Below are 24,109 nucleotides of genomic sequence, written 5' to 3'. Positions count from 1 at the left end.
GTGGATTCACCTCTCATATATTACCACACACTCCCTCGGGGCCAGATGCTGTGCTGACTGCTGAGGTCATAGTGAGAATCAGACACGATTCCCATTTTGATTTTATACCCTGGGAAGGAAGCGAGCCACCTGACAAGTCTGCTTCCTGCAGTGAGAGGTGATGGAGAACGTGGGGCCGCCGGAAGAGGTCGGCCGATCCTGTGTGGATGGCTTAGTGCTGTCCTTAGTGTACTTTGTTCTTTGGGAGATTGAGGAATTAAGGAGGGGGGCTGAGGTCAAAATGTTCTCCTAAATCATATAGTGTAAGTTCAGTAAATTCTGCTTGCAAATAAAACTTAACATTCTTTCTTTGAAACAAGTGATTGAGACTAACTTAGTCTATTCAAAACTGTATATAGAACCTCTTAAGTAAACTGTTAAGTGATAAACTTTTACATTTAAGTTTTCATCTTCTCGGGATGGTGGTTTTTTGTGGTACACAATCCTAGTTAAAGTAAGTTCGAGGAAACCTTAGAGGTCAGAGGTCAGATACCGCCTCATTTGGAAGATGGAGAAATAGAGTTTGGGCAGTTGAAATGGTACACATGGTAGCTCCGTGAACTTGAACCACCTGAGACCAATACCTGCACTCACCCATTGCCCCATCCCCCACAGCCTCTTGGAGTGATGATTTCCACTGAGAAACGGAAAAAGGATGTAGACAGTAAAATGAAAATGCTGAGAGGTTTCTAACTCCTCTTGGGAGTGTGAGACTGAAATCAGATCTTCTGTTAAACATTGATAAATTGCAACATAATTTTTTCACCAGATGACATAATATATATTGTGACAGTTTTTTTATTTTTCTAGTTTTATTTTGTTTTAATATTTAAAAAAATTTTTTTGAGAGAGTGAGTGGGGGAGGTGCAGAGAGGGAGGGTACAGAGGATCCAAAGTGAGCTCAGTGCGGACAACAGAGAGCCCAGTGCGGGGCTTGAACTCACGAACTGTGAGATCATGACCCAAGCTGAGCTGAAGTTGATCCTCAACTGACTGAGCCACCCAGGTGCTTCTATAGTGACAGTTTTTTAAAAAAATACTTATTTTTTATCTTAGAGATTTAGCTTTCTTGACAAATTATACTTAATTTGTTCATTGAATGATTAAATGGACATCAAACACAAGATAGTTTATTTCATATAGATTCTGATTTAGGAACTTCTTTTCATAGGAAAGCCATGTGAATTTTCTGGGGTCCATTTTATTAAGTTTTAAGAGCTTTTCTGTTAATATTTTAGCTCATCTACAGAGTCTGAAGATATTGGTGAGTATTCATAACATTTAGAATATATTTGCAGGTACTTCGACCTGGTGTCTTATGGTTTCTAAGGAATTTGAATGATCCAGATTTTAATCCAGTACAAGAAATGATCCATTTGCCCATTTATAGGCATCTCCGAAGATTTATTTTGTCAGTGGTAAGCACACCGTTTTATTGTTTTTTAAGTAAAGTGTGCTACCCTTTTGTATTATTTTTTGGGGTGGAGGGGGCGGTCAGGGACTAGTAGAGTAGATATATTGAGCTATTTATGTTTATCTAAGCCTGTGGAACTTAGTTGTCAAATAGCTGTTCTGTTGGTTATTTTGATAAAGTAAATGTTGACTAAAACAGTCATCCCCTGATTCTTTAGTAGTATAATTGATGGCCATTTTATGGGGTTTTGAATTACACTTAATTTGCATTGGAGCAATGGAGATTCATTAATAGTTTCTAAATTAAACTCTAAACCAAAGTATCTCGAAGTTTCTACCCTGCCAGGAAGAAGAAATTACGTAGTTAAAGCTAAGTTTTTTGAAAATAGCATTTAGAAAGCAGTATGGTGCCTTTTGGGAACTGTTGTGGCCATTAATATGGGTCATGTCTTACAATGCTTGTAGGTGGTTTATTAAGTTGCAGACAATTCTGATCCTTCCTTGTAAGTTTCTGACTCTTCACATACCTTGCAGTGATGATCTTTTGTGGCTCCTGTTTGAGCCTTTCTGTCTTAGAGAGAGAGAGGAGCAGCCTTCCCAGAAATGTACTCTCTCCACAAAGTGACCCAAGTATAGTCTGTGGAGTGAGAGCACTCTGGACCGTGTGTGGGTGCATAGCCTCGGCTGTGTACTGGTCGGGTAGGTTCAGAAGTCCACTTGTCTCACAGGATAGTTGACAGCCTTGTCCTGCCTTTTCTCCTACACAGATTGTCTTCGGCTCCATTGTTCTTCTGATGCTTTGGCTTCCTATACGCATAATTAAGAGTCTGTTGCCGAATTTTCTTCCGTACAATGTCATGCTCTATAGGTGAGTTTTTTAAATTGAGAAGCTTTACTGATTTAGCTTTATTAATAATCTAGAGTGTACGTTCCTTAACAGATCCTGGAAATCATTTGATAGTTGAGTTTTGCCATTTTAGATTGTATAAACATTAGTTTAGAAGTTACATTTTCCAAAGGAAGACTTACTTTTATGCAAATGAAGCCTGCCTTTGTTCAGCATTGAAATGTTTACCATACTTAATGAGAGCATGTTAGCCACCATTATTTTCATATGAAAAGCACATCATAAGGAATGTAGTCAATTGTATGTTTAATTACAGTTTAAAATTAATATATAAGGCTTATGGATGGAAAATCTTTTTGATTTAAAAGCCTAAGTCACCTAGAAACCTAGTCTCTTCCCCCACTCCCCCGCCCCATTCCTTTTTTCATTGACTTGCATCATCCTTTCAGTTACCTAAACAGAAGTCTGTGGGGAAATTGGATTTCTTCCTCAGACTTCTAATTAGTCATTAAATCTTGTTAAGTCTGACTTTTAAAGGTCTCTTATCTAATCCAAGTTGATTTACCACTTCCTTAGTTTAGGTTTTCCTCTTGTTCTCCATTTATAACCCATCCTTAACACCCCTGCCTCTTCCTCCATAATCTACATCCTAATGTCCAGGTCCTGTGCAGGCCGTAGTCTCCTGTGACTTGCCAGCGTCCTGTCCCGCCCTCCGCTGACTGGATTGTCTCTCCAGCCATGCCCCCTCCACCCAGTCTCCCTGAGACACCCAGCTCTTCCTTGTCATCCTTTCTGTTTAGAATGACCTTCTTCCCCAGGTTGAGCTGGAACTCGTTTTGTTATCTTTTCTCAAAATCTAAATTAAGGTTTTATTCTCTGAATTTTTCCCTCACTAGAATAAGTCCACATTCCCTTCTAGTGAATTTGGGTCTGGTTACAGTGAGAACCAGGAAGCTTAAGTTTTGGCTTTATATATTGTTAGGATAGACCAATTTTGGTAGTCAGTTACACTTAGAAGTTTAGCAGTTTTGGGGCTGTATAGTAGTATTTGGTCCATTCTTCCATTCAACAACAACAACAACAATGGGGGCCCATCGTATCCCTGGTCTTTGCTGTGCACTAGGTATGTAACCGTGAACAAAACAGAATCCAGACGATTCTCTGCTCTTGTGGAGCTTCTATTTCAGTGAGGGGGAGACACCCCCCAAAATAGATACATAGTATATCAGGGGTCTTAAGTACTAGGGGAAGAAGGAAGCAGAGAAAGAGAATAGAGAGAGTGGCCAGGATGGGATTGTAATTTAGAAGTGACTGATGAGGACCTAAAGAGGTGACAGCTGACGAAAGCCCTGTAGGAAGTGCTGAGGGGTGAGCCGTGTGCATTCCCGAAGGGAGACTGTCCTTGCCGGGGTCAGGCACGTGCAGTGACATCAAAGTCTGTTTGAGGAGCCGCAGGGAGGCCACTTTGGCTGGGGTGGAAGAAGGAGCATGGTAGTTGGCTGTGAGGTCAGAGAAGTCCTGGAAAGCCGGATCCTACAGAGTCTCATGAGCCACTGTAAGCATTTTGGCTTTAACTTGAGTGATTTGGGGAGTTCTTGACAGGTTTGACTAGAAGAGTGATCTGATACAGGTTAATAAATGTCACCATGGCTGCTGTGATGAGAAGAGATGGGGTCAGGGTGTCCAGGGCAGAAGTGGGAGGCCGGCTGGGAGGAAGGCCCAGTGACCCCGGTGCTGGGATGAAGGAAGTAGCGGTGGAGGCGAGAGGTGGTGAGATTCGGGGTGTTGTTAGGATCCAGTCAGCAGGACCTTGGCTGTTTGAGTGTGGAGTGAAATAAAGGCAGTCAAGGATCTCAGCACCCAGAAGGATGGAGCTGGCTTTTATTGGATGAGGAAAGCTGTGGAGGAGCTGGATTAAAAGGGAGGAGTGGGAATTTGGTAATGATCCATTGAAGATGCCTCATGTCTATAGGGACATTGAGGCGCACTTTGGATACAGTGGTAGGAGTTAGGGAAGATGTCTGAGTGGTGCATAGAAATTTACCAAAAGGTGGAAATTTAAGCCACATGGGTTTGCATTCATCCAGGGAGCACGCATAGATGAGAGAGGACAGAGCCTGGGGCCCTCCGTTGTCTTCAGCTCCCTGAGCTAACAGACCTAGAAGGGCGTCCAGTGGGAAAGTGTTTTGAGGAGCAAAGAGTGACCGGTTGTGTCACATGCTGCTGTACAGCAAGTGAGGTGAGGACCAGGACCTGACCATCACAGTTGTCATCACGAAGGTCATTGGCGACCCCTGTCGGGACTGGTTTTGGAGGATTCTGAGGGGGAAGCCTTGCTGGCTTCAAGGGCGAATGGGGCGAGGCGTAATGATGACGGCGTCCCCTCAGATGTTTAGCATGAAGCACTGGTAATGGAAAATGGAGTCACACTGTAAACCACAGCTGTTTGTGATCGTCCTAGTGACGCGCCAGTGAGTGAGCTGTCACTTGAGCTGCTCCTGCTTCAGGTGGTCTTGCCGGCACTACTGGAACAGGGACACACGCGGCAGTGGCTGAAGGGACTCGTGCGAGCATGGACCGTAACCGCGGGGTACTTGCTGTAAGTAGGCACTCGATACGCTTTCTGACAAAGTGTGTTCTGTGCCCCACTCAGGAGGTAGTAGTTTGAAGAAGAGACCATTTAGTGCTCTCTGCAGGGGCATAGGATACTTACTTTGGTAAATTCTTAATTTTTCTTATTTTCCCAATTATTGTACATGCTTTTATAGACAACATATGCGTATTTCTGTCCTCTTATAGAAGTTCGCTGCTGGCCCAGGTGCTTTCATTCATCACACAGGGTACAAGTAAACATTTTTTTCAGTGCATTAAACACGAACTGACCTACCCCTTACTGTTGTGGGGTCCTGTCCCGGTGGGGGGTTTCTCGGTCATTTAGTCAGCACACTGCCTTTGTTTTTTTCAAGCTCTGCGTATCATCTACTTATTTTAAAGTGGAATCTTCGTGGTTGAAATGTTTCTTCAGAAAGCATGTGGCATTCTGCAGATGCCTTACTGGGAAGTGTGCGTTGGCTGGGACTGGAGAGGGCCGGTGGCCTGTGGCGCCCCTGCCGCCTCATTTCTGCTGTCGCTGGTGTGTGGCCTGCAGGCTTTAGTTGAGTCCCCTGCCACAGCAGGCACAGTAACTGAACCGAATTTTTGGGGGTGCTCTAGACATTCATATTAAATTTGGAAAAGTTTAAAGCGGGTACCAACGTTTAGACCAGAATGAGGGATTAATAGTGCCGTGTATGGGTTCTGCTTGTACTTTTTCTGCCATAAGGAATAATAAGAAACTAAGCCTCCTGTCTGCTGTTTTCTTCTGATCTGAAGTGAGAGTTTTCATTGACGTAATTTTTACACAGGGATCTTCATTCCTATTTATTGGGAGACCAGGAAGAAAACGAAAACAGTGCAAACCAGCAAGTTAACAATAATCAGCATGCTCGCAACAACAACGCGATTCCCGTGGTGGGGGAAGGCCTGCACGCTGCCCACCAAGCCATTCTCCAGCAGGGAGGGCCTGTGGGCTTTCAGCCTTATCGCCGGCCTTTAAATTTTCCACTCAGGGTAAGTAACAGAAGACTTAGCCATAGGCCGCCTGGGTGGCTCAGTCGGTTAAGCATCTGACTTTGGCTCAGGTCATGATCTCACAGCTCATGAGTTTGAGCCCCGTGTCAGCCTCTGTGCTGAAAGCTTGGAGCCTCGAGCCTTCCTTGGATTCTGTGTCTCCATCTCTCTCTCTCTCTCCCCCTTTTCTGCTCACCCTGTGTCTCTTTCTGTCTCTGAAAAATAAACATTAAAAAAATTTAAAAACGGCTTAACAGAAGTTAGGTTTTTTTCCAGTTTCTATTGAGAAGTTTGGTGCTGGTGCTGGTGCTACGAGCGAGCAGGTGGCCCTCTGTGTAGACCTAAGTCTTCCTGACAAGTACCCCCAGCCCGCTCGTTCGCAGCATAATGCGTATAACCTAAGAGGAGCTGACCAGATCTCAGAGGTGGGCCATGCTGGGGCTCTGTGCTGCTCCCTGCCGCTTGAAAGCAGCAGTGTGAAAGAGCCTAGTGAAAATAAGAAATACAACATTATTGATATGTTGCAGTTACAGGTCAGGACCTGAAATGAGCATTTTAACGTTTTCCCTATTTAATATTCTTCCTAATACAGCAAGATTGAATAGTAATCTCGTGTTTATATCTGATGAAACTGAAGACCAGATTGGTTAAGGAAGTGTCTGTCCCAGCAGAACTTCCCCCCAGGCCCACCCATACTGTTCCTGACAAGGGTTGCAGTGACTTTTGTGTCTTTAAATCTGATGGTCAGGTCTTGGTCCTCACCTCACTTGCTCTATTAGTGATGTGTTGCACAGTTGGTCAATCCTTATCCACAAAAACCTTTTTCAGAAAGTGTTCAGAAATCTTCAGGGAGGAGATGATGCTTTAAGTCTCTAAAGTTAGGCCAGGCAGAGAATAAAACTGGAAAATGGAAGGGTATTCCAGGCACATGCCAAAACACGAGGCAGGTTAGACACGGTACGTTTGGAACTGCAGGGAATTCAGAGGGTGGAGTGGGGGCGCCTGGGGGGCTCAGACTCTTAGGTGTCTGACTCTTGATGTCCGCTCAGGTCTTGATTTTAGCGTCATGAGTTCAGTCCCAGTGTTGGGCTCTGCACTGGGTGTGAAGGCTACCTAAAAAAAAGTAGGGGTGCCTGGGTGGCTCGGTTGGTTAAGCGCCCGAGTCTTCATTTCGCCTCAGGTCACGGTCTCATGATTTGTGAGATCGATCCCTGCTTGGGATTCTCTCTCGGTCTCTCTCTCTCTTTCTCCCTGTCTCTAAATAAATAAATGTTTAAAAAAAATAGACGGTGAGGTGTATGCAGGTGAGCGTGAGCGATGGGGGAGTCATGAGAGATGAGGCTCACAGGTGAAGGTACATTCTGGCCCAGATCAGAGAGAATCGGTAGGAAGTTTCTCAAGCAGCAAAAGCTGACAGGCTCCTCTTGGAGTGTTTTTGTAGGTCCTTCTCAGTCTTCTCTCTAGAGCTCTATCTTCTGGGCCTGGTGAGGGAGAGGCCAGCGTCTGCCTTTGCTACTCCTCTGCCACTGCCCCCGGGGGCAGCCACTTCCCTCTGGGCGTGCTCCCTTTTTATCTCGCTGCTCGTGTGGGAGCCGCTGCTACACGTGGCACTTGACATTTAAGCTTAATTAAAAGTAAATACAACTTGTAAGGATGTGGTGTGATGGATGTGTTAATTACTTCACTGGTAGGAATCCCTTTACAACAGTGTGTACGTACAGTAAATCACGTTGTACACTTTAAATATATTACAGTTTGGTCAGTGAGGGGAAAGTACGTTTCTAGCAGACAGCACATGGCGGAGTAAGTACAGTGTGAACTGTCACCACCCAGTGACCCCACATCACGTGTGCAGCGGCCACTTGTGTGGTTCCGCCATCAGTCACAGAGAGGTCTAATTAGGCAGCACTGTTAGGAAGCTTTCCTTTTCACAAAAACTTGTTTTTTGAGAATTTGATTAAAAAGTGAGTGTTGGGGCCGATTAAAAAGTGAGTGTTTGGAGATTGAGCCCTGAGTCAGACTCTGTGCTGACAGTGTGGAGCCTGCTTGGGAGTTTCTCTCCTTCTGACCTTGTCCTGTACCTATGTGCACTCTCTCTCTTTCTGTCTCTTTCTCAAGTAAATAAACTATCTTAAATGTTTGAGAGAGAGAGAGGGAGGGAGGGAGGGAGCCTGTGCACAAGTGGGGTAGGGGAAGAGAGAGAGGGAGGGAGAGACACACACACACACACACACACGCTCACTCTCTCACTCACTCTGAAGCAGGCTCCAGGCTCTGAGCTGTCAGCACAGAGCCTGATGTGGGGCTCGAACCCACAAACCGTGAGATCATGACCTGAGCCGAGGTCAGATACTTAACTGACAAGCCACCTAGGTGCCCCTAAATAAACTGTTTTTAAAAATTGAATGATTTTGGGGTGCCTGGGTGGCTCAGTCCGTTGAGTGTCTGACTTCAGCTCAGGTCATGGTCTCACAGTTCATGGGTTCGAACCCCGCATCGGGCTCTGTGCTGACAGCTAGCTCAGAGCCTGGAACCTGTTTTGGATTCTGTCTCCCTGTCTCTGACACTCCCCTGCTCATGCTCAATCTCTCTCTCTCTCTCTCTCTCTCTCTCTCTCTCAGAAATAAATAAAACAAAAATTAAAAAAAAATAAAAATTGGATGTTTTAAATTTTAATTTGGAAAATATAAGCTGATTATGTTTTACTTTTATGCTCTTTGATTACAAATTATACATCCTTATTACTTGCTGATGTATCTGATTATATGAAAATACACACTTTCTTTTGACTGAAATTATAGGTAAATTTACTTTAAAAATCTTTTTTGTGTGAAATGGAAGGAAACCTGGGAATATAAACAATTTCTTCTTCCTGGGAGGATTATGCTGACACGCTGAGGGACGTCCTAAAATATGTTGAGCACATTTGAACCCTTTATGACTCTCGTGCTTTGCCTTGCAGATATTTTTGTTGATTGTCTTCATGTGTATAACCTTGCTGATTGCCAGCCTCATCTGCCTTACTTTACCAGGTATGAGCTCATGATGTGCAGAGATAGATGCCTTGTATCTTTCAAGTTTAAACCTAAAATAGTTTGCGCCTTATTTTTGACTGAATATGGGATATTGATCTCTTTAGGACCCTCCATCTCCGTGGAGTCATTTGTGTTAGAACAGAGGCAGACGAAATCAAGATACAATTTCTGATTCATTTTTAGAAGTACATTACATGTGAACACTCAGTTGTCTTGGACATAGTCTTCAAAAAGTCACCTGTATGGTTTAGGTCATTTTATCAAGTCAGTCTTCTGATGTTCGTTAGGTTTGCCCTCATTATATCTTTCCAGTTCACTGCATCTTGTTGCTAGACACCTTTAAGAAGCCAAACTGTTTCCCTTTATCGTCTGGTATTCACAGATCCTAATCTTTAAATTTCAGTTAGTTCCTTTATCTGACAGATAAGACACATGTTCTGCAAAGGTCAGGAGTAAATGGAGTTGAGCCCAGAGCTGTGACGAAGTCTTGGGAATGGCTTGCTGCCACCAGGCCTCCAGGTAGTGTTTATAGCAGGCCAGAAAACCCTGAATCATCCTGACACGTGTTAGCCACTTAAAAAATCATTGAAAGTACTTCTCATTCTTATAAGTACGTAAATGTATAGTGAGTTAGTATCTTAATTATAGCACTACTTCGATAATGTTATAAATCAAATTTGTATTGAATATTTGAGTTTTTCCATGAGGGCTGAGGTCAAGAGGGAACAAGTAGGAAATTTAATTTCAAGTGAGGTTTTTAAAAATAATGAGAATATTCTCCAATCTGTAGGAATTGTGATTTAACTTAAAATGGTAAAAATAAAAGTGTTTTTTTTAACTGCTTCTGAATAATAAATTTCAACCTTTAGATCTATACTTAGAATAAGCTCACTACTCCTCCTATCACAACTCTCAAAATGATACATTCTGATTAATGGGTGCAATGTAGTAAATACATTGCTGAGAAAGTTTGGTTTTTGAACTTTGGATAGTTTTACATTTATTGTTTTTATGTTCTGTTTTCATGTTTTTATCAGAAATATTAAAAAGTTAAAGGAAGAAAACCTAGTTTTAGTACCTGAATTTGTCAGTAAATCATTGAAGATTGTTAACTAAACATTCCCCTGTTAATCTAATGCCACCATAGGTTACTTTTCTGTAGCTACAGTTCAACTGATGATACCTTAGTACAAACTAAAAACTTAACCCTGTCCTCTCAGAAGCACTTCAGTAGAAAGGTGTGATGTATGGAAGAGAAACTGGCTATTAGATTTTTATTTTTATTTATTTTATTATTTTTTAATTTTTTATTTAATTTTATTTTTGTATTATTATAGTTTATTGTCAAGTTGGTTTCCATATAACATCCAGTGCTCATAATAAGTGTCCTCCTCCATGCCTAGATTTTTAAAAAGCAAACATCCACAGTAACTACAAAAAACCTTGGAATAGAAATATGCGTATGTATGTATACGTGTATATAAAATACTAGACATGTCTACACAATTATCAGATGTGATTTTTACATTTTTTTCAAATTAACATGCACATGTGTTTATTTCACATAATATTTACGTGTATTCGTCTTTAGCAATAACTGTCTTCACATTCACACCATTTTGTGAGGTTGCAAAGTCTCATTGCCAGCAGTGTGGCTATTAAGGCTTCGCTCTAGAGCTGGTTTAGTTTAATTGGAGGCAGCGTGCTTCATTGGTCAAGAGCATGAGCTTTGTGGTTCATTGGTCAGGGCATGAGTTCAAATTCAGCCTCTACCCTCATGGGACCTTGATTGGGTAAGGTTCTGTTGCTGAGCCTTGCATTCTTAATCTTCAAAATGGAAATAGTGGCTACCTGGGGGGTTCTTCGAAGGATTAATGAGATAATATACGGAAGGTTCTCAGCATAGCCACTAGCTCCTTTTAGTTGTTTCAGAGTGACAAATGGCGCTGGATTAAGAAGAACTTAATCCGTAGACACAGACGCAAGACATTTGGGACTCACTGTTCTTGTTACCCTTATTGGAGAGTAACCAAGTGAAGTCAGTTACTATATAAAATGATCTTGCCTGAGTTAGATTTTTAGGGGTACGCTGTAGAATTTCTTTGTATTAACTCTTTATCCGAGGCAGTTCTTTAGACACTTCTCAAATCTGTTTAAGTTGCAATATATTTGGATCTTTTTTCTACGAAAATTACTTTATTCCTTGATTATTGTACTTTAAAATGTTACTATGCGCATTTCTTATTAAAATAAGGTTAGTTTTCTGTCTTGCTGGAAGAGTCAACTGAAAGAAAGTTAATCTGACTTACTTGTAATGTTCCTAAATGTTGAAAGTATTGACAGCATAACATATAGATAAATTCTCCACTTTTGTCATATTATGTCTCTAATGATTTTATTTGGTGGTGAAAACAATGAAAATAACCTCTTCAGTCATTTTCATTTCTGAAGGAGCAGGTTATTGGCGTGACTGGGCAAAGTAGGTGTCACAGGAGAGCTTGTTCCCAGTGACTTCCTGCTGTTTTGGTTGTGTTAATCAAAGAATTGTGTTCTTTAGAGTGTGTGTGGGGTTTTGTTGGGTTTTATTTTTAATGAAGACATTGATCTATCAAAATGTGATGTCTTTTTACTTACCACTTAAAATGATTGAAATAATTGAAAATATTAACAGAAGGACATCAAGATTATAGTTCTCTTTACATAGATAGCCATGCATCTCATTTATCAGCCTTTCTGTTTTCAGTATTTGCTGGCCGTTGGTTAATGTCATTTTGGACGGGGACTGCCAAAATTCATGAGCTCTACACAGCTGCTTGTGGCCTCTATGTTTGCTGGCTGACCATACGGGCGGTGACGGTGCTGGTGGCCTGGATGCCGCAGGGACGCAGGGTGATCTTCCAGAAGGTGAAAGAGTGGTCCCTCATGGTAGGTTTTTCTAATAAGGAACTGGTCTTGTATGATAGGAGCAGTGGATACTTTTTAGTCATTTCATTAAATCTTTTCACTTTTGTTCATTATGCATATAGTGTTGAGAGTTGATTTATTTTTAAGTAGGAGGAATATTCCATTAAGACATTAGCTTTCTGATTCATTCTGAGAATCACAGATAAATTCAAGGGTCAAAAGAAAATCATGCTATTACGTGATCCAGTAAGGCCCTTAAGTAAGTAATGTAATTAGAAGTTATTTTGGAAATTGTCAAGGTATAAGATATTTTGTAGAACTTAAAATCAGTTTAAGTGAAATTTTAAGATATTTTTTCTGAAGTTTGATTTTTTTATCTACTTGAATATGTAAAAATCATGACTTCAGGATTAAGTTCATGTGTTTCATATTAATGGTATTCCTTTAATTACACATTTCTATTGCTAATTCAAGAATGTCTTGGCTAATGTGAAAGTATAGATAAGTAATAGAAATTATTGCTCGGTAAGTACTTACTTGTACAGAAGTGGGGGAAAGTGTCAGTGTAAGATGGTCGTCCGTGTGTGATGATTGTTATGTCAGCTGCGCCTGCTAAATAGTTTAGGTCACTGCTTATGCCTCTTCATTTGTATAATCGTAGTTTTGTATCTGAATTTAGATTTTAATTTCACTAAAAGGTTACTATATTAGTATTGAAAGAAAAACTTGAGATTTATTGTGTATTATGAGTGGAGGGGTTTACTTGTTTAATTCCACAAGATAATGAGCAACTATATTTAAAATACAGAAACCAGCTAATAACCAGTTTTCATTTGATAATCTTTTATATCATCAATATGNTAGATAAACCACATCTTCTTGATCCATTCGTCCGTTGATGGAACTTAGGCTCTTTCCATGTTTTGGCTATCACTATGCCATTTTAAAAAAGCATCTTATATGACCCACATCACAGTAGTCTCTTGTTGAAACAGACGTACTCACCGAGGCTACCTTAAGAGAAAGGGAGGTCGTCAGACATTAGGGCCACTTTAAACACTCATATCTTTGTCAGGATTCTGTAGTGGTGCTTTCATAGTCTCTCTTTTTTACTCTGTGTTGACTATTTTCATTTTTTGTTGCTTTGTCTGGATTCTAGAGCTGTGCTAACAGTAGCCATGTGGCTATTGCCTACCATATTGGCAACACAGATATAAGACATTTTGGTTATCATAGTGAATTCTCTTGGGCCACACAGGATTCTAGAGGGAGCCAGTTTGATCAGCTTGATTTGTTACCTTCACTAGGATTCTGCAGAGCCCTTCTCCTGTCCCCGTCCACCTCTGGGGTCACAGGTCAGCCTGTGAGTTAGCCATCATTGGGTTAGGAGCCTGGGATAATCAGTACCTTTTCTTGGACAAACAAAAGCCTCCTCCTTAGAATGAGATTGAGAAAAACAGCACAGCCACCTGGTTAATATATGTAATGATGACTTCTATGATTTATAAGCAGAAATGCATAATTCATGCTTTTATTATGGCTTGAGCTGGATATACACATTGAAATTTTATTTAATGATATAACATGTATGTGAGGTGTTTAGGTAATAATATTTGTTCTGTTAGGCATCAGTGGAAAGAAGAAAAATAAAATTGCAATTGGAGTAGAGTTTAGCTAAAAATCAGAAGGCCTCTCGAGTGACATGGTCTTACTTGCCGGCAGATCATGAAGACTTTGATAGTTGCTGTGCTGCTGGCTGGGGTTGTCCCGCTCCTGCTGGGGCTCCTGTTCGAGCTGGTGATAGTCGCCCCCCTGCGGGTTCCCTTGGATCAGACTCCGCTTTTTTACCCATGGCAGGTAAGTGCAGACTTTTGCTCATGGTATTTCTTTATGGATTTGGAATCAGAAAAGTCGCTTTTTTAAAAAATGATTTTAAGTAGTTTGTTTAGAAAGACCATTTTTTTCTATTCTAGGAACCCTTATAAAATTGATTAAATGGTATGTTTTAATCTATTGTTTCAAAATATACAGGTCATGTAAGTCCTTTAAAAGGGTTTTATTGGTTAAAATGCCACTAACTGTTCATTTAGGATTCACCTGATCTTTGAAGATACAAACTAACGTGTTGATCTTTCCACATTTTAGTTAAGATGAGGTATCTCGATTCTTTTAGGTTTAGACTTTAAGCAGTAACGTACACTTTTGAATAATTACAGCATATTTTCCCACAAAGTCACATGCTTATTAAAAAGAACATTCTGAGGGAACCTATGTAGGTCACAGCAAAGATCTTTAAGCTGTTGAGGAGGAAAAATACTACTTTTCTCTAGTATTTAGAGCCTGAATTTAGTATCCTAGACTTCAAGTTCTTAAGAGATAATGAGGAAAGAGCTAGGCATTGACTTTAGTCATTCATAGTCTTTCAGCCTTTTTTCTGTTTCCTCTTACTGTATGAGAGTACTTCCTGGAGGTGAAAATTCTGAAGGATGTGTTTCCCTTCCTCTACTTTCCAGATGAAGAGACTCCACAAACTTTACTTACCGGCAGATATTTACTTTCCTACTCTAACGTTTGCTAAAAACCCTGTACTGTATGACTCAGCTGGAAATGAGTCCAATGCAGGACCTTCTTGTGGACCTTCTGGGCTGATGGGCGAAGCACGCAGGTGCCAGGCAGGCTGCACTGTGCTTGGGGCAGCACGGGCTGCTGTGGCATCATGTAGGAGGTACTTCCCCTGGCTTTGGGGGTTCGGTATGGTTTTCTGTAGGAGACCAGGCCTAGGACAACCTAGAGCAGAGTACAAAGGAGTGGATAAGAAAGGAAGAAGTGTATTCCAGAAGAGAGCGAGTGGGCAGACCACGGATGAAACAAAGCATGTGTGTGGAGCTGCCTGCGAGCCTGTGTGCGCTCAATTAGACTTGGAAAAGTGAGAAACCCAGGGGAAGTTCAGCACACACAAAGTCTTTCTGTAAGGTCTGTACTACAGGGTGGTCAGATGGCGTCAGTAATTGAAAGAAAGCTATTTTTTATAGAGTAATACCAGCTAATAAAGGTCGAGGAAGTAACAATTAGAAAAGTCAGTGTCTTGCAGTAGTTAACAGAATAAACAATTCTGGCAGAGATTGTCAGTGAATGCTGAACCCGCCGGGTGAGAGTCGATGGGTCTTCAGTTTCTACTGCTGCATAGCAAGTTATGTCATAACCATGTTGTAGTTATTTAAATGGTGGCAAAGTGTCATATAGCAGATTATTTGATATCCCAAAGGAGAACACACAGCTTTACTGTGGAAGGCTCCACCAGATGCTGGCTTAAAGCAGTGATCACTGCAGATGGCACAAACAGGCAGGATTTCAGCGCATGGCACTGAAACAGCAGGTGGCCCCTGACACGCAGGAGCCGGCCTGGCCTCATTGGCTGGGCCTTGCTTTCGTCCCAGCAGAAACAACTTCACACAGCATCAGCATCACCACGATGGGTCAAGACAAAAACAAGACCCTTTTGAAACCACGTCTGAACACAGGCAAAACATGAACATCGTCCAAACCACAAAAATGAGAAAGCATCCCCGCTTCCCAGCTGACGTCGTTAGTTGCTGCTGTGTTACGGACTACGGTTTTAGCTGTGGTCGGTCCCTGCTTCTGGGCGAGATTTATTAAGAGGCCCAGCATAGATTACCTCTGCTTTCTAAGAGCATCTGACACGGAGCAAAGCCCTGTGCCCTTTCCTTCCCCCCAGTCACCTCACATAAGCAGAAATCTTACCGTCAGCTTTTCTGGCACTTTCAGCGAGCACCCCGCACCCCCAGACTGTGCACTTCCTCCTGCTGTGAGTAGCAGATGCTGCTTGCACAGTTACACTGTGTCCCTGTGACCTTGACAGCACCCAGCATTGTCCTTCTGCACAATGACTGGAAACGCTCCGCTTTTGAGAATACTGACATATTGTGAGCCAGTGGTTTCACTGCTCGGAATCCGCTGCAGGGAACGTGGATGTGCACGGGAGGCACAGGCCCGACTGTGTCCACTGTGTCGTTGTTTCTGATGTCAGTGTTGTAAGCCACCTGGATGTCCACCAGCACAGAACGCCTAAATAAGCGTGTTGTGTTTGTGCTTTGGCACTTGGTGCAGCAGTTAATGAGAGGGAAGTAGAGCTCTGTGTTTTATTAGAGACTGCTCAGTCATGTTTGTAAGTAGGAGAAAAATACAAGTTGTAGACGGCTGTGTGTAGCATGGTGTCCTTAAAGTTCTGCATCAGAACAACTTACCTTTTCTCCATACCTGACTCTAAGCTGCTTGCCTTTGCCTTGTGAAGTGGCTGCAGATTGATGGGAGAGTGGGCACATGGAGTTCTAGCAGAGGGACTCGTGTGTGAGTCCTGTCCTGGGGGAAAGGACTGGATGTCAGTGGCTCCTGAAAGAGCTTGAACCTCAGCAGTCTGTGGACCTCCTCAGGTGAAAATGAACCTCACCTGGGCTCCTTCTAGACCCCAAAGACCAAGAGAAAGCTGAATTTGTGAGTCGAATCTCCTCTGCCTGGGGGCCTGGGACAGCACAGGAATGAAACAGGAGGCTTCACCGTGTTCTCTGGAGGGGACTAGGGCTTGCTGTCCCAGCATCTAAAAGGCTAAAAGGTTGTTTTGCACCCTTTAGGATATTTGTAGTCTGAACTGAGCCTCATTGAACCTGCAGAGAAAAATAACAAATGCTTTATCCAAGGGGATGCACAGCAACCACAGAAAGCCAGGTCAGGCAGAGAAGTCCGAACACGTGCCCTGTGATGTGCCCGCCAAGCCCTGAGCACACGAGTAGAAGGACACAAACATAGGTGATCAAGGGCAGTATGTGTGCAGACACACAGTGGCAGTAAAACAAAGTAACTGTGGTGCCCTGTACCACGGACCTCACACCTGGCAGTAGGTGAATGAAAGACGTGGTTCGTCACCACTGAGGCTCACACTGCACTCCTGGAGGATCACTGCAGCGCACAGGGCCAAACTGAACAAGGAGAAAGTCGAGGGTAAAGGTAAGGGTCTTGGAGGGCACATCCAGGGAAGCTAGCCTCCCTAATAAGGGCTCCAGAGTGTGGAAATGAGTAGCGTAGAATGAAATAGAAAAATTTAACTGAATTAAAGAAAAGTCCTGATTCTGTAGGTTAAAGGAGCTCATCAGGTTTAGTGAAATGGACATTGATGAGAAAAATTTCGGGCGTATTTTGGTAAGATTTCTGAATTCTGAAGGCAAAGAGAAACGATAAACCTCAAAAAAGAAAATCATATTGGTGATGCACTTTTTTCTATCGCACCCAAAGCCAGGCGGCAGAAGAGCATTTATAGATGATCGAGATAAAAGGGACAAAACCAGGCTCCTGTACCAGGCAAAGTGTCATTCAGCCATTTGTCTGTCAGGGTGAAGAGCCGTGGTAGCAGGAGTTTGGTGCGTGCATCAGCCTTTCAGCCCGCTTGAAGAAGGTGCCCAAAATACAAACCCAGCAAAGCAGTAAATCAGAGGCTTAGCCTCAAGGTGGTGGGCGAGGCAGAGGACAAACAGTATGAGCAGAGTCCACGTAAAACTGATACTGCCTCTTTCCAAAGGGGCATCTCTGTACAGATGCAAGCACACGCACAGGGGAAGACACGGAGGGTGCGTGAGTGGCGGTCATGGCTGGGGAGGGATTGGGGTTTGGGCTCTAGTCACAGAGGACTCCAGCCTGCCCTGCAAAGGTTTTTGTTTTACGTAAGACAACATCTAAATGTTATGTGTTACTTTTTTAAAAACCCATTACAAAAAAAAACCCCCAGAGACCAGGTTATGAAGGACTTTGTGTGCCACGCCGAGGAGGACTTGCGGGTTGCAAGCAGGGAGCTGTCCTTACGTGGTGTGACGTGTGGGGAGTGATGATTCTGGCGGCCTGGCGTGGGGGGGCCGGGCGCGGGCAGCAGAGGCTCCAGTAGCAGGTCGGCAGTGCTGGAGCGGGCAGCTCTCCGAGCCTTTGGGGCTGGTTCTTCGGGCCAAACACGGCTCCACAGGCTGGTTTTGATGTAATTAGCGCAGCTGACAGCAACACAGCAGCTAAGATGATTTGAAGAAATAAAATCGTGGCACTGTTCTACTTGCTGATTGAGCTCTCCAGTAATGTGGACATGTTTCCTAATTCTACTGGGAAAATTAGGTTTCTGAAAGATACTAAAATGTGTTTTGTTGGAAACAGAATTTGAGCTCTTAGGGGGGAAATTTCCCTGGATTTTTCTAGTGTATGTTTGTCTTGTGTAAAATTATTAACCATGTAGAACTTCTGTTTTGAAATGAAATATGCAGGAAAATCGTATAGCCTCTATTGGCTGGGCTTATTGCTGAAAACAAAAATCTGCTAAATGGTTTTTATTTCCTAGGACTGGGCACTCGGAGTCCTGCACGCCAAAATCATCGCAGCTATAACACTGATGGGCCCCCAGTGGTGGTTAAAAACCGTCATCGAGCAGGTAAGTCAACTTCGCTTTCAGGAGAGACTGGGAGGGGCAGGGGCCGTGCTGGGCTGCTGCAGTTTCGTTTTCCACCTTTCTGAGTTTCCCACCTCTTCTCTAAGAAGCACATGGAACTTTTTCCTTTTTTAAGAAGACAGTTTGTTGTTTTACCACCATGAATTTTCAACAACCATTATTAAGACTTCCTTTTTTTTTTAATGTATATGTATGTATTTTGAGGGGGAGCGAAAGAGTGTGAAGGGCACAGAGAGGAGAGAGAGTCCAGAGCAGGCTCTGCCCTGTCAGCCCCATGCAGGACTCGATCTCACAAACTGTGAGATCATGACCTGAGCCAAAATCAAGAGTTGAACATTAACCAGTTGAGCCCCCTGGCGTCCCAAGACTTCATTTATCTGAAGTTTAACCAGCGGCTTACAGTACCTGAAGCTCTGAAGTAAAGGCAAAAATTAGCACATGTCGTTTTTTTCAGGGCAAGAGTTCTGATGTACATTTGCTATTCAGTTTTCTAAAGCTGTAGTAGGGAAAAGAGTTTACTGTTCAAGACAGTAAATAAAGGGCAGGGGGAAAATTAGATTAAAAAAGCAAAGCTGATACTGTATACTTGAAACTGATACAACAGTCTATGTTAACTATCTGGAATTAAAATAAAAACTTAAGGGTGCCTGGGTGGCTCAGTTGATGAAGCATCTGACTCTTGATTTTGGCTCAGGGTATGACCTCATAGTTCCTGGGGTCGAGCCTTGCTTGGGATTCTCTGTCTCTCGTCTCTTCCTCCCGCTTCCCTGCATTTCACATGCCCATGTGCACTCTTAATGTGCACTCTCTTTCTATCTCCCATATAAATAAATTTGAAAAAAAAAAAAAAAAAAAAAAGAGACTTAGAAAACCTATCCCAAAGCCTTAAAAAAATACAAAATAAAAGCAATCTTAATTTTAAAAAAAGCAGAGCTGTTTGGGAATATTTTACTACCTAGCATGTAGACTATTACTGTATTATGGAACCATCAGATAACTTGATCATTGTGGTGATAACCTTAAAAAACTACATGGTGTTTCTGTACTCTGGTAATAGGGCTGGGAAGTATGAGAATTCCCTTCAGGAAGATTTCCATCTAAGTAACCAGCCTAACAGATTTTGGTACTTCTTTACATTTTAGTTGTCTAGAAAATGTACTTATGAACAGTCCTCTTACCTGTCGGTCAGCGCCAAATACATTAGGTGCTCTGTTGCAGTAGAGGTACACCTCCTTCTGTTGTATAGGAAATAACGACTGTAGTTCCCAGCTCGGTATGCATGAGAAAATTGTCAGAAAAACCCTGACCCCGGAGATTCATGGGGGTAGGAGAGCCAGGAGTCGCTGTGTGTTTCCACACATCTCCACTTTGGAGTCTCCGGGTGGGACTGGCCCTCACCCCAAAGAATGTGGAGAAGAGGGGTTTCATCACAATTGGAGGTTGTGAAACGTTGATTTTTGTAATGTTTTGCTCTCTGATACATTCTTTTTTCATACTATGTAAGTTTGAGTAAAATGGTTGAGAAACACTGGGATGTCTTGTTGCATGGATTTAAATGCATTTGGGATTGGAAGCCTTTGAAAGGTGGAGCCTGTTGTCAGGCATGTTTGTCTGCGTGCTGTGCCCTGGCCTGTTGCTGGGGGAGGGGGGGGTGTGCCTCAGCACCTTGCACTGTGCGCTGGGGGCCGGGAGGCGAGGGGCTGGGAGAAAGCAAAAACAGCGCTCTCTTCTGTTTTGTCCCCCTCTGCATAGTATCTTTATTTTCCGTTATTCCCAAGGTTTTCCCACTTTTTTATTCATTCTTTCCTCTGAAGTGCAATTCATTAGAACTTTCTGGATAAGATAGTGAAAATACTGTAGAAATTCTTGACATAAAACAAAAAACTTCACTGTAGAATTCTTTCATACTAAGTTTTTACATAAAATATCTTTGGTTTGTTAAAATTTGATTTATACAACTTATCAGCAACCTATTTCCTGCTTATAATGTTTTCTTCTATTCAGATAAAATGAAAATAATCTTGATTAATAGTAGATCATTCTTACACAGATATGTGAGTAGTTGTTTCAGGTTATGACATGGTCTTTATCTAATATTATTGGGTGTATCTGGTATTGTATAGTGCGGGACTAGTGTAGTTAGGATTCTAGGTTAGTGTTGTATTATTTCTTCCTTTTGCAGAGTTAACTGCAAAGTGTAAGGAAGTAAATGCATTTCTGTAACAACTTGAGGGCATCATACTTACATTTGTGTTCAGAGTTTGTCTTGACTTTGGAAAAAATAACCAGTAGTTGCAACTCCCTGTGGCTTGGATTCAGTAGACATTGCCCTGTTAACTTGGGGGGATTTGTCTCGTATCCCTTTTTCTAATTTTCTCTCTCATGTTTCAGGTTTATGCAAATGGCATCCGAAACATTGACCTTCACTATATCATTCGTAAACTGGCAGCGCCAGTGATCTCTGTGCTCTTGCTTTCCCTGTGCATACCTTACGTCATCGCGTCCGGCGTCGTTCCTTTACTAGGTGGGTATTGCCAGCCGGGAAGCCGGAGAGCGCGCCTCTTAACCTCACCACGTGCCGAGAGCACTTCCAGGATCATAGGCTGTCTGGCTCCAAATGATTAATTTGTAAATATAAATCCAGCTAAAACAGCGATTTCACAAGAGACTCTTTCTTAGATTTGGGCACTACCTAGGGCAAGATTTGGAGAATCCTAAACGTCCTTGGTAGTTTTTTTCCTCTAGGCAGGTGAGGAAGTATTGACGTTTAGTGTCCCCAAATAGGCACAGCTTTCCTTCTCCTCACTGGAAGTGCTCTGCTCCTGTACTTGTAAGAGCAAGGAAAAGTGAGCTATTAGCAACTAGGTATTATTTTTTAAGTTTGTTTATTTTGAGAGAGAGAGTACATGTAACATTAGCAAGGGAGGGGCAAAGGGGGGGCAGAGAGGGAGGGGGAGGAGGGAAGGGGAGATCCCAAGCAGGCTCTGCGCAGAGCCCAGTGCAGGGCTTGAACCCATGAACTGTGAGGTCATAACCTCAGCTGAAATCAAGAGTCAGATGCTTAACCAGCTGAGCCACCCAGGCACCCACAACTAGATATTATCTGGTCAGTTATGTGCTGAAAAGTCCTTACAGGACCTTAAACCCAGCATATTTTCAAAATTATAAGCACAAAGTCTTCTCCTCCAGATCTTTATCCTCTCCTGAATTCCCCCTGAATGTCTAGTGTTATCATCCAACAGGTTGCGTGAGTCACAAACCTTGTAGGTCATCTGTGTCACCTGCCATACTCACATGGTCTCCAAGTCCATGTGACCCAGTTTCTAGAAGCCATTCTCTAATCTGGCACCTTTTCCCATGGCTCTCACCTTAACCTCAGTGGCCTCCTGTCTGGTTTCTCTACTTTGAAGCCACAACCACTAATTCATTCTCCACACTGTGGCCTCAACGACCTTTCAAAAGAATAAGTCTCGTTGTTCCTCTCTGGTGAACGTCCTCTTGTTTCCAGCGTGGACTTTAAAGCACAGTCCAGCTTGTCGGCGTGGTTCCCGAGGCTCCTCTGGCTGGGACCGCCATGCTCTGGCCTCACTCCCGGCCTCGCCCCATCTCACATGACAAGTGTCAGCTTCAGTTAAGCACCTCCCGGCCCCACCTATTAGGGGAAGGACCTATTTTTATTTCGCGGTCATTCCATAGACATTTAGTTTGCCCTTTGTTTTACAGGTGTTACTGCAGAAATGCAAAACTTGGTCCATCGGCGAATTTATCCATTTTTACTGATGGTTGTGGTATTGATGGGAATCTTGTCCTTCCAGGTCCGCCAGTTTAAGCGCCTTTATGAACATATTAAAAATGACAAGTAAGTCTAGATTTCCATTCATCTAGCTGTTCTTAAGATGCCTCCTTTCTTAATTTTTGTTTCTAATGTGGTAAATCATAGTTTAGAAAAGTGCTCAGATTCTGGATATGTTTTGACGTAGAGTTGAGGATTTGCTAACGGATTGGATGTAGGATGTGAAGGACAGTGTTCTCGAGGGTTCCGTTGGGCATGGGGAACTGTCACTTATGGAGAGGAGAGAGACTGGGGGGAGCGAGTAAAGGGAGGAAGACTTTAATGCTCATTCCAAATGTTGTTTTGTCTGTTCCCAAATGTTTTGGTCTGACAAGACATTAAATCATTTTGTATAAAAATTAGCCTATATGAGGACTTGGCCCACTTAGGGTCTGCTTGCAGCCTAGGGCCATCGGGCCACTCCGACCACTGCCCAGAGAGGCGGTAAGGTTCCCGCAGCACTGTGAGCTCTCCGTTGGAGGGAAACTGCAACCTGACCGCAGTGGGAGACTGAGGACCGCCAAGGGAAACACCTTCTGGGGGTAACAGCCACCTGACCTTCCGTGCCCTGACAGAAAGCTGAGCGGCGGCTAGCAGTGAGTGAGCTTAGAACTCTCTGCCCTGGTTTGCCCGGGCGAGCCCCGGTTTACATGTGTCGTCCCATTGTTACAACACCCCGTTTGTTTGTGCCTGCCCCAGCTTAGACGTGAGACACGCTCTCACGCCTGTCAGAATGACTACCGTTCACAACCCAGGAAACAAGCAGATGTTGGCAAGGATGTGAAGAAAGGGAAGCACTTTGGCACTGGCAGTGGGATTGCAGCCTGGTGCAGCTGCTCTGGAGAACAGTGTGGGGGTTCCTCCAGAAATTGAAACTAGAACTACCCTACAACCTAGCGATTACACTGCTAGGTAATTATCCAGGGGATACAGGAAAGCTGATTCAAAGAGGCACGTGCAGCCTGGTGTTTATAGCAGTGCTATCAGCAGAGCCAAAGTATGGAGAGAGCCCGAATTCCCATCAACTGATGAGCGGATAAAGAAGTTGTGTGTGTGTACACTCAAACATACACACAATGGAATATTACTCAGTCATCAAAAAGAAAGAACTCTTGCCATTTGCCATGACATGGATGGAACTAGAATGTATTATGTGAAGCGAAATAAGTCAGGCAGAGAAAGACAAGTATGATTTCACTCCTGTGTGGAATTTTAGAAACCAAACAGGTGAACATAGGGGAAGGGAAGAAAAAAAAAAAGAATAAAAACAGGGAGGGAGACAAACCATAAGCGACTCTTAAATACAGGGAACAGAGGGCTGCTGGGAGGGGAAGGGGGTGGGGGGGGGGGGGATGCGTGGCGGTCACGAGGGAGGGGCTGGTGATGAGCCTGGGTATCATATGTCGGTGAGGACTCACTGGGCTCCAGTCTGGAAACCAATACTACATTGTATGTTAACTCATTTGAGTTTAAATGAATAAAAAACCAAACAAAACAAAGAATGAAATTTAGGGTGTTCAAGGTTTCTCCAAAGCATTTACTGACATAGAAAACCCAAGGACGCTTGGGCGGTCTGTACATTTCTGTCAGCCGTGGAAGAACAGAGGGGATTTCAGTGGAGAATGTCAGTTTTTCTCACTTTGCTCATTCAGGCTGACGAGTAAATTCTGCAGACAGAATGCAAATGAGACCCGGCCTGGGCTTTCTGCCGCCGCCTTCTTCACACTTGTCCCCCGCGCTGCTCGTCTGCCCGGTGGTCCTGTCCCGCCTGCCTCTCCGCATTTCTTATTCATGATTTTCTGCTCTTTCCTGCCGCCCTGTGCACCCTCTTCTCCTCCCACACTCATTCCCTCCGGTAGAAGACTGTTGAAGTGCAGGCTCCCCTGAGGCCGCGTCCTGGGTGCCATTGTGTGCCCGCGGCTGACCCACGTCTG

The 24,109-nt window shown here is 43.3% G+C and overlaps 1 protein-coding gene across 2 annotated transcripts in view; it reads left to right on the top strand.

Annotated features, from left to right (window-relative positions):
* The window catches only part of MARCHF6 (membrane associated ring-CH-type finger 6), a 51,816-nt gene that overhangs the window by 23,142 nt on the left and 4,565 nt on the right, over window positions 1-24,109 (top strand). Inside the window, exons 14-24 of one of the 2 annotated variants that reach the window (XR_013331409.1) lie at window positions 1,338-1,457; window positions 2,220-2,320; window positions 4,761-4,898; window positions 5,704-5,908; window positions 8,871-8,940; window positions 11,687-11,868; window positions 13,570-13,704; window positions 18,236-18,325; window positions 20,735-20,867; window positions 22,067-22,202; window positions 22,578-22,771. Coding sequence is in view for 1 of the 2 variants with exons in the window: in XM_077749448.1 (XP_077605574.1) it covers window positions 1,338-1,457; window positions 2,220-2,320; window positions 4,761-4,898; window positions 5,704-5,908; window positions 8,871-8,940; window positions 11,687-11,868; window positions 13,570-13,704; window positions 18,236-18,325; window positions 20,735-20,867; window positions 22,067-22,202 (1,310 nt within the window). In the remaining variant the exon portion in view is untranslated. The remainder of the gene's footprint in view (window positions 1-1,337; window positions 1,458-2,219; window positions 2,321-4,760; window positions 4,899-5,703; window positions 5,909-8,870; window positions 8,941-11,686; window positions 11,869-13,569; window positions 13,705-18,235; window positions 18,326-20,734; window positions 20,868-22,066; window positions 22,203-22,577; window positions 22,772-24,109) is intronic. The other variant, XM_077749448.1, reaches the window with a different exon arrangement.

This window comes from Crocuta crocuta, unplaced genomic scaffold, assembly GCF_008692635.1.
Source record: "Crocuta crocuta isolate KB4526 unplaced genomic scaffold, BGI_CrCroc_1.0 scaffold89, whole genome shotgun sequence".
Lineage (NCBI taxonomy): Eukaryota > Metazoa > Chordata > Mammalia > Carnivora > Hyaenidae > Crocuta > Crocuta crocuta.
The sequence above is the reverse complement of the archived record's forward strand: the minus strand, read 5'-3'. Positions and strand labels throughout refer to the sequence as shown.